At 39.1% G+C, this 17,617-nt stretch overlaps 1 protein-coding gene across 1 annotated transcript in view; it reads left to right on the top strand.

Moving 5' to 3' along the window:
• Positions 1 to 17,617, top strand: part of OXCT1 (3-oxoacid CoA-transferase 1) — a 142,943-nt gene that overhangs the window by 105,233 nt on the left and 20,093 nt on the right. Inside the window, exon 14 of the mRNA XM_081233215.1 lies at positions 10,031 to 10,120. Coding sequence (XP_081089341.1) covers positions 10,031 to 10,120 — 90 coding nt within the window. The remainder of the gene's footprint in view (positions 1 to 10,030; positions 10,121 to 17,617) is intronic.

Below are 17,617 nucleotides of genomic sequence, written 5' to 3'. Positions count from 1 at the left end.
CATGTCAAGAAATAAGTTAAAGTTTATATGTTTATATTTCTACCCTCTTCTGATTTTTCTTTGTATTTTACTTCAAAAGAATATCTTTTATTTTTTCATTCTGTTCTTGGTGTTTTGATTTCTACATTATCAAGCTGTTCACCAAAAAGGTGGTTTTTTGTTTTGTTTTTTACTTGTTACTTTTCTCTAAAGACACTTCACTTTTCACTTTTAGTCCCAGAACCATTCCCCCACTCCACCCCCCCATCTCCCTCCCACCATCTAAGAGCTTGCTCTGGCACAGTTGACTTTAAAAGATAAGAAGATAGAAATTAATGCTTCCTCAATTTCCCTCATTATGTATCTTTCAAAAATATTTGTGGCAAAGTCCCCAAAGTATTTTTTTTTAAATAGAGACTTTTTAAAAAAATTTTTTGGCCATGCCTACCAGGAATCTATCCCGCGCCCCCTTCAGTGGAAACCTAGAGTCCTAACCACTGGACCGCCAGGGAAGTCCCCCCAAAGTAACTTTTTTAACCTGATTCAGTGCTTGAAAAAGTTCTTGGTTTCCACCTCATTCTCCCCAGTTTGAGGAGGAGCCATTTTTACCTTCCATGCACTTGCAGTTCCAAGGTCTTCAGAGGAGAAATTGTGTCATTGATTTCTAAAACCATCCTATGCCTGTGATGCTAGGACCCACCCACAGTGACATGGCTCCTTAGCATTCTGTGTTGCCCCCAGAAGTTGGTCATTCTCATAATGATACTATGCTTCTCCCTCTTGGGGCTCAGACCTCATACTAGTCCCAGGGTCTGAATCTCTTGTGGAATGATGTTACCCATGGTTCTCTCAGTCCCGAAGGTGAGGTATGCTGTCTTAGCAAACCAGGGGTGAGAACTGTCTTCACATCTGAGAGGCACTGGGTACCCATTTTACAGATTAGGACTGGCTTAGGAGGAAAGAAATGAAAAGACTCTCCACCAATGACCAAAGAGTTATCAATTCGCTGTGAATGTTCATAGCTGTTAACTCTCAGTGGGTACTTAGCAATCATTAAACTGGGTCATCAGCTGAATCTAGAAGACACCTTGGGAATAAACAGAGTAGTTATTAATTTGTTGTAGAATCAAAATGGTTTTATGTTCTTTCACCTAGCCCTCTAACTTGCTTAATATAACACCTACATTTAGTATTCATAACATGCTCTTTCACAATTGTTCTTAAGTGTGTATGTGTGTTTAGCTTTTAAATTATCTTCTATATTTTTTTATCTTTTCTACTGTGGCTAAAAACACTGGTAATGATTCTGATGTGTTCCTTAACAATGTTCTTTTAGTCACTGTCTCTCTCTCTCTCTGAAAATTCCATTCAGCTGTCAGAGATGGCTGTGTAATTATAATAATTCTGTAATTGTGCTCTTTAGAGCTTTGCAGACAGTGGGAGGAGGTGATGGAGCAAGTCTGCTTCTGCCCATGGTTCTATGCTCACCGCCCCCCTCTTCATCCCAACCAATCCACACCCCTTTGAAGAATCAGAAAATAAAATTTCTGAGAAAGACTATTTCCTGTTTCCAAAAGGAATGGTAATAATTTCATATTCCATGTGAGTGAGTTGTTGAGGGATGTTCATATATTTTAGTACATGCAGACACATAAAAATAATTGTTATTCTTCCGTTTGTATTTTAGCTGTCATTTTTGTTGAGATTTCCTAAAAATAATATAAGCCCTTAAAAAAATTCTGTGTGATAGTAAATGGTATCTGTGTTCCCACCATTAGAACATTAGTTTGAACCAACCATATGAAATTCCTGTATTTGTAGGTCATACATGGTCACATGGGGGCAATTGCATATGATTCCAATGCATTTCTCTCAGTGACCCAATGGAAAGAAGGGGTTCTTAATGCAGAAAATAACTTATCCTTGGATTTTTAAATATTGTGCTTATCCTGTTTCTGGATAATGTACAGGGCCAGAAACGCCAGTGCTTAGTTATATTTAATAAATTCAATTAAATAAGTTATTTATACATAATATATAAGTATTAATTATTATTAAGTAATAATACTTAATCATGTTAAATAAAAACAAATCCCCTTATATCTGACCTGGAGCATTTGCTCAAACTCTTTCTATTTCTGTAGGAGGCCTGATAAAACAGGGCGAACTCACCTAGCCAGTTTATTTGATGTTTGTTTTCATCTTTGAAGAATAATGAATAGACTCTATGAAAAATGAACCTATAGCTTCACAACAGAGCTAAGAATAACAGAGTTTTTCTCCTGCTGTTCATTTTATTAATCCAGCAAATAGAGTAATCAGAGTCAGTCTGTCTGACCTTGTACAAAGAAGTTAACCTATCCAAAGTGCCTCATTTATAACCAAAAGAGGCTTCATCATACATTGCTTATACCTTAGGAAAAGAAAATGTGAAAGTTTTATACTTTTAACTATTCACTTAGTAAATTCTTAGTAATTTCCTGCACAAAGGTGGAGTTAATGGCCTGCGATCATTTTTACGCACATTGGGATTTTTTTTTTTACTTGGAGCGGTTGAGGTTTCAAAAGTGAATGATGGAGACGTTCTTGAGCGGTTTTTACACTTTTGCAAAAGGAGAGCATCAGTGTTGTTAATAGCTAGGAACAGGGTTCATTTGTTCCATTTGAAGTTAATTGATTTCTTAAGTGCACAGGTACTGATGAATCAGAATAGATGTGGTCGATCAAAACACATGGTCGTCGTAGCTGGATAGGTCTTGGAGGCCTGCTCTTGTGTTTTAAGTTGCTAGATGGCAGTAGTGGGTGGGACATGGTTTGTTAGAGGGGGGATGGGATGCCTCTCATGAGGAAGAATTTCAGTTATAACTACCTGGATGGCCTTGTCACTGCTGGCCAGTGAAACATCAGCCCTGATCTTAATGCAGGTCATGGGGCAAACTCTATAGTGGGGATAAGCAAGGATGCTGTGAGAGCACCCGAGAGAGGCCCCTAATCTCTCTTGTTGATGGGGTGGGGGCAGGGGCATGCGGATGCTTCCTGGGAGAGGTAGTCATGATTTAATGCATTAAGGGTGAGCTGGAGCACACCTGATAGAATGAGGGTGGGACCTTACAGCATAGTATGAAGCCATACGCTGTAGACAAGCAACTCACTATTCCTGGAATAGAAATGGAACTGGAGCGTAAGGAAATGAGGAGGGTCCAGGCCACGCTGTCATAGGTTTTGTATGCCAGACTGAGTGAGGTGCTTGGGCTTTACCCTGAACCACTGGGGAACTAGTGAAAAGTTTTAAGCAGAGGAATGATATAAAATGCTCATTTTAAGAAGATTATTTTTGTGGTTATGAGTTGGAAAGATTTGAGAGGGACAAGGCTGGACATAGGTTGACTGGAGGGATGTTACACCACTCAGGGAGAAGTCATAAGGATCTTAGCTAGGGTGAGAAATAGTCAAGTTCAAGAAATATTGGGAAAATAGAAGTTCTTTGTGATTGAATGATTCATTGATTGTACATGGATAATGAAGGAGAGGCAAGAGATAAAGACGTTTCTGATTTGGATCCTGAGATGGTTGATTGGCCACTAACTGAAATAGGAAATCAGTGGGCAGATGAGATTTGCCTTGATAAAGATGCTTAATTTAGTTTGGACCATACTGAGTTGAGGCATGAATAATTAACATAAGAAAACAAAAGTTTTTATTTCTCACTCACATAGAACCAAAGTGAATACCCCTGATTTGCAGACAGCTCTCTTCTGTGCAGTAATTCAGGGATTGATATTCCTTCCATTCCGTGGCTGCACCATCTTCAACATGTAGTTTGCAGAAAAGGCAAGGGCATGGAGCATTGTTCTTGAAGTTGTTATGGTCCAGCCCTGGAAGTATTATATATCACTTTCACCCCGTTCCATTGGTCAGAACTTATTCATATGACTAATCCTAACTTCAAGGACGGCTGGGAAATGTGGCCTCTGTGGCCAGGAACAAGAGGAAACAATCTGGGGAATCAGCCAGCAGATTGTGCTACAGGGTGACTGGGAAGTTTTCGGATATTGAAATCTGAAACTCAGGGAAGATCTGAGCTAGACATGTAGCTTTAGGAATCATCAGAGACAGGGCCGGTTTATATCATAAGCATATAGATGAAGTCACTCGTGGAGAACAAGTGGCAATAAGAGCAGGAGGCCAAGGGCAGAGCTTTAAGTTGGCCAACACACAAAGCTCATGTGGGAAAAGGATGCTAGAAAGGAGCCTGAAAGCCTCAAGGTAGGAGGTATTGTACCATGGAAGCCGATGAGTATAGAGAATTTACAGATGTTGATGGAACACAGTGTAAAATGCAGTAGAAAGTTTCAGGAATGTATAAAGTAAACCTACAAAGTGTGTACTGAATCAAATGATTAAATATTAGAGACTGGATTGAGTAGTTCTCACTTCAAGGGCATGGTCAAGGAGAAACTGGACTTCAATGTGTTGAAGAATCTATAGAGAGGGGCTGTGGAGAGGGGATAATTGAAACAAGATCTCAGAGAGAACAGGAGCAACAGTGCTTACTAAAATGAAATTTTGAATTTATCCAAGTACTGCTTTTTTGACATGCTTTTTTTTTAGCCCATATTATGATTGATAACTGATATTTGTTATAAGCAATTTTGTTAACTTACTTAGCAATAAAGATATTATTATATTTCTAGTTACATATTAATTGGTTTACATGATCAGTTCACCTGTCCTGGGAAATACAATTAAACTTGGAAAGGAAAATCACATTTTTCTTGGTTTTGAATACAAAGCATAACAGAAAAGAGAAATATTCTGCTGTACCTTTGTTATAATTTTGCTAAACTAAGGCAAATTTTTAAAATCTTTTATATCCTCTCTCTTTGTATTTAAACAAATGTTGATATCATGTTTTTATTTTCCCTCTCTCCTGCTCTTTAGCTAGGAACATGTTTAGAGACCGCTTTCTTTCCTAGAACATTTTTTAATAATGGGAAAGTGAGACAAATAAAGAGGCTTACATTTGGATTGAGGTGGATACTTAATGCTCTGGTGTTTAATATTGAACAACAAGCCCTAGTTTTATAAATAAATCACAGCTATTTTTCCCTTTTTCTTACAGTTGATTCACATTTTCCAGTGGGGCACATAGCATTAGTTTAAAATGCTTTAAAAATTATTTCTGTAAATTGTACATTGTTTCTCACTTAAGAGCAGAATATTTAAAGGTAACAAATCTGAAAATAAGCCATTACTATTTATATACTAATGATAAAGATGATGGCAAGAATCATTTTCAGTATGTTTTATGTTTTATTTTAAATGGCATTTTAATAACTTCTTTCACTTTCTTTAAAATTCTGATATTAGGAAATAGGATCAAAGTAAATAAAAATATATTTAAAATATTGATTTTGATTTAAATATATTTTCTAGAAAAAAGGTAGATGATCATGTTCATTTTATTTATTTTTTTTGCGGTACGTGGGCCTCTCACTGCTGCGGCCTCTCCCACTGCAGAGCACAGGCTCCGGACACGCAGGCCCAGCAGCCATGGCTCACGGGCCCAGCCGCTCCGTGGCATGTGGGATCTTCCCGGACCGGGGCACGAACCCGCGTCCCCTGCATTGGCAGGCGGACTCTCAACCACTGCACCACCAGGGAAGCCCAATCATGTTCATTTTTTATTCCTAATTCTTATCTTAGTTCCTGGTTCATAATAGACCTTGAAAATATTTGCGAATGGAGGAGTTGAGTCAGTATCTTTTTAGAAAAGTTTTGTAATTGTCATAATAGAGGATGCAGCATTCTAGTGCATTTTATTGCAGTATTCTTTCCGTACTTGATGTCAGAGTCAGTCCTTAACTGCAAAAAAATGAGTTGGCTATGAAATGAGTATCCAGCAATCATCTCTCCATTATGCTAGCCAGAATACATTTTAGAACTAAAGTTGCCCCATTCAAGAAATGTATGTTTGCTGATGAGATTTAAAAGAAAGCCACGCTTTGTGTCACTCTGGCCCAGTGCTTCAATCATGACCATAATCTCCTCTTCATTATAGGCCTATTTTTTCTCCGTATCACTTTTCTCTCTTGTGATTTATTTAAAGGTATATTTTTAGCTCCTTAACTTCTCTCTTTTATCAGCTTTTTATTTTGTATATTGATTAGTTTGTTGGGTTTCTGGGAGGGAGATGAAGACGGAGGTAAGATCTGTATCTCAGCTCTATCAAATGTCAAGCAGTGTGCTGGACATTTGGATAAAGAGGTAGATAACAGTGCCGAGGACAGTATCTGGCATAGTCACCTCCCTCAAAGAGCAGTAGTAAAACATCTCCTTAAGAGGCCTTCTCAGGTCCTCCCTTTGTTATGCAGCTGTAACAGTTCTAATTCTACACAATTCTCTCCCTTCCATAGAATTCATTTGGGCAACACACTACTGCATTAGTCACACCAGCTGCTGTAACAAATAAGCCTCCCGATTTCAGTGGTTTAGCACCCTGTGTTTTTCACTCATATTGAGCAATGCAGTGTGTTTCTGAGTAAGTGGGCTCTGCTACACATGGTCATTTAAGGACCCAGCCTGAGGGAAGCTCAGTCATCTGCGAGGACACCTTGGATGTCAGTGTCCAGATTGCAGAAGGTGAAGGAGCGTGAAGCATTACACGTGAGAGGTTTTTATGGGCCAGAGCCTGAAACCACAGGTAACACCTCCCTCTCTTCCATTGTCTAGCACTCAGGCACATGGCTACCCCAGCTGCAGTAGAAAACTGGGATATATAAGCAGTTGATTCCCAGAAGAGTGCCTGCTGAGCTGGGCTGAAAGGTGGCGTTGAATTTCCCACTTGCGTCAGAGAGGATGTCTTATATCTCTTTTTTTCTTCTGGTATAGATAGAATAAATTATTTTCCTTTAGTAATTGATTCTGTTTCAGAAATCACTTGGGAATTGAAATGGAAGAAAATGTTTTCATTTCTTTTTCTAATACGATGAACTTACTTAAAAAATACAGAAACCAAATATTTGGAGGTTTTCCGGTTAACATGCTAGAAATGCTTTCTCTTAGGAGACACTGCTGTTCTCTTCCCCATCTGGCAGACTACCTTTGTGAAACGCCTCCTCTGTGACATCCTGCTGAGCCTCTTCCTCCCATTCCTGCCTCTCCAGGCACAGTTAGCAGTTGCATCCTCGGTGCTCTGCTAGAACTTGAACATACCTATGTTACTTGAAGCCATTCATCCACTCATTCATCTAAGCACTTATAATGCAATAACAATAATAATAATACGGTGAAAGAAAGAAAAGAGTTGAAATTCACTGTGTTAGAATTACATACCAAATAGTGCCAAGGATACAGGGAAAAGGCACTTAGCTCTACCTTGGGGATGAGGAAGAGGTGGGGAATGCTTCTTTTAGAGGGAAGAAGTTTGGTTCAAATCTCTTTAATTATGCATGGATGCTTTCCCTTCCCCCAGTGATGAAGTTTATGAGAAAAGAAGCCTGTCTTGATCACCTCTAAGTCCAGCACCCAGTACAGTACAGGCTCATATTAGACACTCAGTTAAATGAATTGACTGAAGATGTAAGGCAATACATTTATAAATTTCTGTTTACTCCACATCCATTCCTCATAACAACTTTATGATAGGGCAGATATTCTTATTCCTGGATTATAGATAATGAGCCTAAATACAAAGAGATTTGGTGTTTTGCAAGTGTCACACAGTGGGTTAATAGATCTCAGGTATTCTGCACCTAATCTTGTCCATTTTTTACTCTTGGAAACAAACATGTAAGTATCAAAATAGTGCTTTGAAATTTGTAGCGTGTACTTTGAAGACAAGACCTGAGACCACTTGAATCTCTTTGAGTGATGAAGACTGTTCATTTACATTGAGTCAAGGGATAAAGTTCTTTCTAACAGACACAAAGAGATGGTTCTTTCCAACATGTTTTATAGCTCTTTACATTCCTGCCAGCACAGTGTTATGTACCCAGCTGATGCTCTATAAATCTTTCTTAAATAACTGACGATGATTTAAAATATGTACATCAGATTCACCTAAAATGGACAAGCTTCTTGTTAGAAGCTGTCATAAGCTTTTACCAGTATCATTGTGTCACAGGGGACAAAATTTGCCTGTGGTATATTCTAATTCAAGGCATTTTTTTTAAAATTCAAGGAATGTTTAACACACTAGCTTGGTTTCTGGTTTTCTTTGGCTTCCTCATTCTTCTGGCACTTACACTCTTAGTCTGCCCAAGGACACTATCTATGGAAGCTCACACTGGCTGGATGTTCTCACCACAGCAAGAACATGTTGAGACATTTTTAAATGGAATAGCTTTAGTGTCTTTTGATGTTTTAAAAATCCCAAACTTCCTTAGTATTGGAGTTTATGATAGACATTCATTGCTTCCATCTCTAACTTATCCATATTTTGTACCATAAAGTATCAGTGTTCTCTTCAGAAATGTTATGACCTGGTGCTTTACTTATTAAAATTGCAGCTAAGGATGACGGTATGGCTTATAGAAGTATAAAATTACACATTTCCACATGGATATTCTGCTTCATGGCAACCTTACACGTCTGAAGACAGACTCATTTTGTCCCTTCCACTCCTTTCTTGCACCACCTCCCAACCATTGCCAGCTGCTTCCCAATGTCATTTAGTGGCAAGCTCCAAACCATGAAGATATCCTGACTACTTACTCCTTTGTTTTATACTGCCCATCTAATTCATGTTCGTGCAGTGTTGCACTGACCTCTAAAATGTTTCTGAAATCAGGGGATTTGAGACCGTGTTTTAAAGCCAGGTATGAGTGTATTGCCTGATTTCCTTAAAGGTATGAAATTATGGGAAAGGAGCTGAAAGCCCTGGAAGAGTTTACTGTCAAATCAGCAAGAGGATTTTCAAGAAAAAATAAATTTTCAGGAGGTTTCAATGTTAGAAACATTTCTTTTTAATCTACTTGAGTAAGAATTTATTTCATCATCTCTGGGGACACTTGCTTTTTCCAAAACTTTGTAACCAGGAGACAGACTAGACAGTGGGAATTATTCAGAGTGTGTGGCACAGAGAAGGTGGTTGGTAAATGTTTAATGAATGAGGAGATAGATAGATGAACAAAAATAGAATGGTCTTGGTGAAAGTATCCTGAAGTCTGCTTCTGTTTTCTGTTTTTGCTTAACAGAAGTATATTTTCTTGTTTCGTTTTGATGTATTTTTCTAACAGCAAGGTAAGTGCCAGGTTTTAGAAAGACAGACCCACCTTTCATATTAATCATTACTTGGGGAACACCACTAATGCCTTAGTTTATTACCTAATGGCATTTTAATCTGCAGGAAATCCAAGAGAGTGCTTTAGAAAGTGTCTGTGATTGAAAGTGTCAGTGGTGCCAAGTACATGCTTAAAAAGAAAGAAATGAATGTCAGGGGCATGTGGATTTCAGTCTCATATGATTGTAATAAGAGTAATGTGCCAAGAATTTTGGAAAGGTTCTTAAGTTTTTTCTTATCCAATGATTGACATATTGCTAATATAGCGTTGACAAAGTAATGTTAGCCATACTCAGTGAATGTAACATCATAATATTTATCCTGAACTTATTCTTCAGCCACAAAATAATAGAACAACAGGATATTAAGGTCATAAAGCTCAAGTACTAAGCAATGAAGGTCAATGAGTTTTTCTCACTAATTATTCCAGCAGCTTCTTCTTGCAAGTTAATTTTGTTCTGCCACATACTAAAAAGGTGAAAGAGAATTACTTCTTTTTATTTTTTCAATATTTATTTATTTTTTGGCTGTGTCAGGTGTTAGTTGAGGCACATGGGATCTTTCGTTGTGTCATCTGGGCTCTTCGTTGTGGTGCACGGGCATCTCTCTAGTTGTGGCACACAGGCTTAGTTGCCCCGCAGCACGTGGGATCTTCATTCCCCAACCAGGGACCGAACCAGTGTCCCCTGCATTGCAAGGCTGATTTTTAACCACTGGACCACCAGGGAAGTCCCAAGAATCACTTCTTATTTTCTGTTTGTTTTGCAGGGGAAGATGGTGAAAGGAATGGGAGGGGCTATGGATCTAGTGTCCAGTGCCAAAACCAAAGTGGTGGTCACCATGGAGCACTCTGCAAAGGTAATGAGAGCTGCTTTTGGAAATTCACACTACACTGAAATCCTGTACACCAGGTCATGCGACCATTGTTTTTATTGTTTTCTCTGGATCACTCAGCTTGATAGCGTTTATATTTTAGAGAAAAACGTTACAAATAAAGACCATTATTTATTATCATTCAGCTAAATGTTTGTTTTAACTTTGAAGCAAACATCAGGGTGTTCTTTGATTATTTGCCTCACACACACATTAAAAGTAAAAGCTATAATGTCTTCAAAAGCAGTGAAAAGATGTTAGGGCAGATGTGTTGATTCAGGTTTATAGATATTTTAATTTTATTTTTATTTTTTTGGCCAAACCCAGTGGCATGTAGGATCTTAGTTCCCCGACCAAGGATCGAACCCGTGCCCGCTGCAGTGGAAGCACGGAGTCATCACCACTGAACCACATGGGAATTCTCTGATTCAGGTTTAAAAATGATTATAGTGGTTGCTATCTCTGTGCAAAATGAAAACCACAACAGAATGTGTGTTTTTAACAGCAGTTATTTTCAAGTGGACACTATGGCCTCTTACCAAGTCTGTGGAGGTGCCGTTCTGAGACAGTGTTAGAAAATGATGGACTTGGTGATAGCAAGTGTTCTATTCTGAAGAATATTATACTTTTATTTTGATAAATCGTTGAGTATTTATTGAATACCTATTATGTGCTGGGCACTGCTGGAATTTAGCAATGACCAGAACTAGACAAGAATCATTGACCGCATGGCACTTACATTTAATGATAATATCATTAGCCTATCATAGTGATAGCTCCCATTCATTGAGTTTACTGTGCACGAACAGTACACTAAGCTCTCTGTGTATGTTTGCCTGTAAAAGCCCATGAACTTGATATAAGTATTTTTGTGGGTCCAGAAACAGAGCTTCAGAGAGGTTAAGTAACTTGCCTGAGGTCACATAACTAGTGGAACTGAGATTTGGCCTGGATACCTCTGACTCCAAAGCCTAGTCTTCTAAATAAGGAGCTATCAGTATGATTTTCTTCCTATTCCAAGTCATTGTCTTTGAAACAACTGAGCTTAATTGCCTTCCCCACCTGAATCCCTGGGCTTCTGATGATTTGCAAAGTTGATATTGGGTGGCAGGTACCCTCTTCACCCTCTATACCTTTGCTCATTCTCCTTTATAATTCTTAGTTTTAAAAGAAAAGCTACATGTTCTCACCTTGATACCTGCTATTTTGAGTGGAAGTGGTAGTTCGTTTGCCCTTTTTTATTTTGTGATGCAGCATTGTGGGAGAGTGTGGATCTGGAAGATTTGCATCCGACTTGCTTCCCCTGGGGAGTTCTGTTACAGAGTGATAGGTGCCATGAAACAGTTTCATTGTGAAAACTGTAATAAATATGAAATTATTATAAATTGCTTAGTAAACAGTGAAGTGAGCAGTGAAGCATAAATATGGAGCAATAGAAATGAAACCAACACAGGTGACTCCTGAGCGATGCCTGGCAAAAGCATCCAAAATATTTCATTTCAGAGGCAAAAGGATGCCACGCATGAAAATCAAATCCAAAGCTTTTCTGGAACATACTGTCCATTTGGAGAAAACTCTTTCCGACTTTCCTTTTGTTGTTACTTTAATGTTGACACATAGGCACTGAAGTCCGACTCATTTCAGATTATTTTTGTGCATTCGTTTTCAAAACATTGGGCCTGTATTTCTCTCTCTTTTTTTCCCCGAAGTGTTTTCTTTTTCCTCAGGCTGGAATTTCTGACAGAGGAAAAATGGTGCTTCAAACTTCCAATTAGAAGTCCCTTATTAAAGCTTTTCATAGAAGTGAGATAATGTTTTTTAGCATTTCTTCTTTTTCTTCTCTCAGTGGGGAAATTGGCACTAAGTTTTAGACCAGAACTGAAGTTAGATATTTTTCCCTACATACTTTCATTTGACAAACTAACAAAAAATATATTTGTGATTAAAATAATAATAGTGATTTGTTTATACCTAATAGTTAGATAACCTTGAAAACTAACCAACAGAAGTTTCTTTTCTTGCCATCTTCACTTTGTACTCTTGGTCCCAGAATGTGTGGTTGCTTCTGTATATTGTTCACCTGGACTTACTGTTATTGGCCCAACTCAAGGGAACACGGGGACCTCACCACTTCTTTCCTGCTTCTTTTGTCTGCCTAAAGGTTGGTAGAGGTTGGAAAGGAAATAGAGAGGCGAGGTCTTTCACTCCTGGTGGCCTCTCCAGTTAATGACCTGTTCTTTTAGACATGCCAGGTGACTTCTGCTGCCTTATGAGTAAGTGAACAGCCTAGGGGGAGAATCCCCAGAGTTTTCTAAGACACAGAGTAGAAAGTTTGCAGTGAAAGATTAAAACCTGAGAAAAGAAATATAATCTTATATTCTTGTGCTGCTGATTTTTTTTCCCAGTAAGTGGGTGGAGCCATCAACTGGCTTTCAGGTGCAACTTTTTTGTTTTGCTCCTTTCCTTTGTCGATAGGGTTACAGATGCAGGTCACTTATAAATATGGTATTACCTGACCTTTAAAAATGTTGCTTTAATCAGACAAAGGAAACTCTTTCCTTGCAAGTCTTTGCAAGCAGCCAGCAGCTTCTGGTATTTGAAAACTGACTGCCTGCTTGTGTTGCTCTAGAGTAACCAGCATAATATTTCCCTTGCCTTAAAACTGCCTCTGGAGACATGTGGCAGGCACTGGCGCCAGACTGGCCTTGGAGTGTGGCTTTCATTTAAGCTTAGACATCAGGGTTCCAGGCAAAATTGCAAAGTAGGCAGAGTTTTTGGTGTCTAGCCACCTTCTTACTTAAGCTTCTTTTGATCTCTTGGTGTGTCCTTCTTTTGCCCTCTAAAAATTGGGAGAAATGAAGGAAAGGAGTAGGAGTTTGAGTCTTTACTAGATGCGAGGCCCTGTGTGTGGCATTGTGCATACTGGATCTATAAACCTCTCAGCGACCCTCTGATGTAAGGCTGGAATGTAGACAGGTAAGAAACTTGTCCAGGTAAGTGGCAGAGCTAGGAGTTTCCCTCAGTTTGGTCTAGTCATGTTCATCATATCATACCATGCTGCATCCTCACCTACGTTCCCATCCACACCTGCCCTTTTCTGAAAGCTTTAGGTTTCAGAATTACCTCTTTCCCTTTTTTCATTTTCCCTGGTCAAAGCTGTCCTTGTTGAGATAGATATCAGCAAAATATTTAAAAGAAAACAGTCTCAGAATTGTGTCCCTTAGTACCCATCTCCTCTTCTTCCCTTTTGTATTAGAATCTTCCCATGTTTTAGTTGGGCACAGAGTAGCCCAGTGACAGACTACATTTCCCAGATTCCCTTGCGTGTAGATTCATCTATGTGACCAAGTTTAAGTCAATGGGATTTGAGCATTTGTGCAATTTCTGGGTCATGTTCTTAAAGAGAAAGCCGATTTCATTGGACTATTTTTTGTCCCCCTCTAGCCTTCTGAGAAAAGCCTTAGCTGCAACAGCAGCCTTGGAACCAAAGTTGTAAACCACGTGCTGAGGCCTGCAGAGCTGCCCCACCAACCTAGATCACTAGCTGCCCCATCCTTTTCTTTATCAGTTCCTTCCAGGACTCCTCATAACTTCATCCTTGGCCCTCTGTACTTCTCACCCTCTGCACCTTTCTTGGATGCTTTCTAAATCTTTGGCACCAACTATTATTTTTCACTCAGTGGCTCCCTAATCCTTATTTCCTCACTGGAATTCTCTAATGAACTCTATAACTGTATTTTTTCCCCATTAGACAACTCCACCTGGTTGTTCCATAGCTACCTCAATCGCAGCACTTATACAAGTGAAATCATCATCGTTTCCCCTAAAAATCTTCCATCTGCTAGCTCAACTGGAGAAGTGATGATCTCCCAGCCCCCCTCTGGAAAGGTACTCGTGGAATTTCTGCCCCTCCCACTACACCAATCACTGTACATATTGCATCTACAACACCCCTGTAATCTGCTCCATTCTGTGGATTTCTACTTGTTTAGGTCCCTGTCACATCTACATGGGTCACTGTTGCAGCATCCCAAAGGTCCTCTTCCTGCCAGACTGACCCTCTTTCCTGGTAATCAAGCACACCACTGCCAAAGTGACTGGTCTCAAACTAAAGCTGGATCGAGTTAGGTCCACATTATTTAGTTCACCTTAGCCTCCCAGCCTTTCGTCATCAGCTCCCCAGCAACCTACTTTACCCTTGTTTCCAGGGCTTCAGTTCTGCCAGGATCTCCACATTCACGTTGTTTCTTGTTCTTAGGCGTTTTCACATTCTGTTCCCCTTCCCCCTTTATCTGACTCACTCCTACCTCTACACCATCGTATATAAATGAGCCAACATTTTATGAATTTGCTGGCTTAGCGTCTTCCATCCTCTAGACATGATGAATGACCAAATAAATATTCTTCGAGGCTTTGTCTTGAAATCTGGTAGAATTATCTTATGTGAGTATGTTAATTTACTTGTTTATGCAGGCATCTAATATTTATTGAGGGCCTACTATGTGTCAGGCACTATGATAGAGTCTGAGGAAATGAAAAATAGATAGGCATAGTTCTTCCTTTAGGCAGGTCAGTCTCATGGGGATAGAGTCATAGAAACCAATACTTAAAATAGAAGAGTGTACAAAACAGAGGGCTTCCCATGGGATGTAGCATTTGCATGGAGATCTGAAGGATGGGGCAGGGCTTGAAGGGACTAGTGTGTTGCAGGTCAAGGGAATAGGCACTGGGGTGTGAAAGGGCAGTGCATGCTGAGGGATTTACAATTAGGTCCCTGTTGTCAGAGAGCAAAGGGAGAAGAGTTGGGTGGAAGTACACAGACACACACACACACACACACACACACACACACATAGTCTATCCTCCACACAGTGGTAGGAATGATGTTTTAAAAATATAAATCATGTTATAGCACTTCTTCCTGGGCTCAGAAACCCTCCACAGCTTCCCATCTCCCTTAGATTCAAGTTCAGAATTCCTTATACTTTGTCCCTAAGGCCCTCCCTGGCTTGTCAGCTTCAATCCCAGTACCTCTCTGACTCCATCTACTAGGATTCTCCCACTTGCCCACTGAGCTCCAGCCAGACTTTCTTCCTGTAAGTTTCTGGAACATTCCAAGCATCCTCCTGCCTCAGGGCCTTTGCACTTGTTATTCTCTATGCCTGGAAAGCTCTTCCTCAGATATCTACATGGCTCACTTCCTCCGTTCACTCAGGTCTCTGCTGAGAATACCAGAGAAGCTTTCCCTGACTATTATACAAAACAGAATTCCCCCCTCTTCTGATGATTCTTCATCTCCTTTCTTCACTAGAATGTAAGTTCCATGCGGGCAGGGGCTCTTTCTATCATAACAACTGAGGAAAATCATGCCTGGTGCATATTAGGAATCAATAATTGTTGAAATCATTAGTTCTTCAAATAATAATGATACTTTGAACATATAGAGCACTTTTAACTTTTTCCAAGCAGTTACATGTTTATTGCCTTTATTTTATCATTACAATACTCTTGTGAGGTAGGTCTTATTGTTTCCCTTCCAGAGGTAAACCAACCAAATTTCATAGGGGTTAAACATTCCGATAAAAGTCAAGTAGAAAATTACGAGCAAAAGCAAACTGAGAACTTATGTATCCAGCCCCTCCGTTTTCTGTTACTAAACTTTTCTGTCTGGCAAATACCATCACCACTAACAATATAAAGGAAAGTGTTTTGTTTTTAGTATTGTGTACTGGAAATGTGTTCCTAAGGGTATAACTCTCAGAGCACAAAAACAAAGAAATTCAGTCATAGTTGTCATTTATTGGAAACAGGCAAAGCTCCGGCACTTATTTTTGAGAACATAAATGAGAGCTCTATTTCTAAAACAGGCTTAGTTTTTATTTCTATTACAGTAGGAGGTCTGGGTTGTAAAGGATAAAAAGAGTGATAATTATATTGTTATGAAGTTGAGAATAAATCTTTGTGAATAATATTTTTTATTAAGTCCAATCTGTATCAGATAGCGAAGGTGTCATATAGAAATCTTGAATACTGTTTTACCTTGTCTTTGCTTTTTGTGCAGAGGAATTATAAAAAGTAAATGAGATTTATTAATCCTCTTTATTTTGGACCAAATGTGTTACCAAAAGCCAGCAAATATAAAAGAGTTTTTTAAAAGTGCTTTCTCGGAAGCATCCTTGAGATAAATTTTCAGCAACATTGAAAAGTATCCCAAGATAAAGTGTTCTTTTGTTAGGATAATTTGTAATTAACATAGTTTCATCTGGTTTAATTTTTTTTCCATTCATAAAAGCTTCTCAGTATTTTATAATTTGTCAGTGAAACTATCTCGTGGCTAGGATTGTTTGGGAAAAAACGATATTCACCATTAAAAATAGAAATCCTTACATGGTTTTGTCTTTTCTATTTGTCCTTTAATGATGGACATGCCTGCAAAAAAATGTTATAATGGAAGAAAATAGCAGAACACAGTCCATCAACCAATAAACACTTCAAAATGTCTTACAGAATTTAATTAAGCAAATAACTTTAAATTCTGTGACCTTGAGCATCCATAGTTCTTGATAGGAAAGCTAACACTAAGAGCAGCTTTCTAAGGTATCACAGCAATTCATGGATGGAAAGAGAAAATAATTCCTGCTCAGTCCCGGGCTCTGCCATCCTTAGTCTAGAGACCATAGGATGCAGTCTTTAGAGAGAAAATAAAAGGCCATGATAAAGAGGCCATGTATTATATTGAAGAAAAATGGCCTTCTATTCTAAGATCTCAAAGCCCTGAAGCCTATTTTCAGGGAAATGGCTTGCTGTATCTATTGTCTCATTTGGCCAGTCTTCCCCTGAGAATGTGCCTGTGTAACCACAAACTGTTATTACATCCACATATAAAAACCATTTGTAATAGCAACTAGTCTCTGCTTCATAGCTAGCTGAGCCTTTCCACTGAAATCCTATATGGGTTGCTGGCATCCCTACCAAATAGGTGCTGTGTAAAGGCCAAAAATACCCCATGAGGATAAACCCAGTGTGAGTAATATCATCGTCATCTTGTCCTTTTATTCTGTGTACCTTGAATTTCTTTCTTTAGCAAATCCCAGTTTTCTTTTCTGGGTACCACATCAATCATCATAGTGATGTGACAGTCATGGGTCTTGTAATACAGCATTCCCCAATTCTTATGTCTGTTATGTGTGTGTTCATGTGTGTGTATAGAAGGAAGGGGCAAGGGCAGTAACACTCTGGCTTCCTCCATGATATTTTGGCAAGCCCTAAGAGAGACCTGTCCTTGGTTTCATTGTGCCACCAGACAAAATAAGGAGTATTCCCTTGCCAAGGTCAGCCTTTGTAGCCCCGCTTTTCAACAGATTAATGCAAGCCTTGCAGCTGTAGGAGAGAGCAGGCAGAAGAGGTAGAATAAGTATTGTATAATTCACTCAGTTTCTCTCTTTACTTATACATTTGTATGTTTCATACTGCAGTCTTTTC

This window comes from Mesoplodon bidens (assembly GCF_964165515.1).
Source record: "Mesoplodon bidens genome assembly, chromosome: 4".
Classification (NCBI taxonomy): Eukaryota; Metazoa; Chordata; class Mammalia; order Artiodactyla; family Ziphiidae; genus Mesoplodon; species Mesoplodon bidens.
This window is presented reverse-complemented; position numbering and strand designations above follow the sequence as displayed.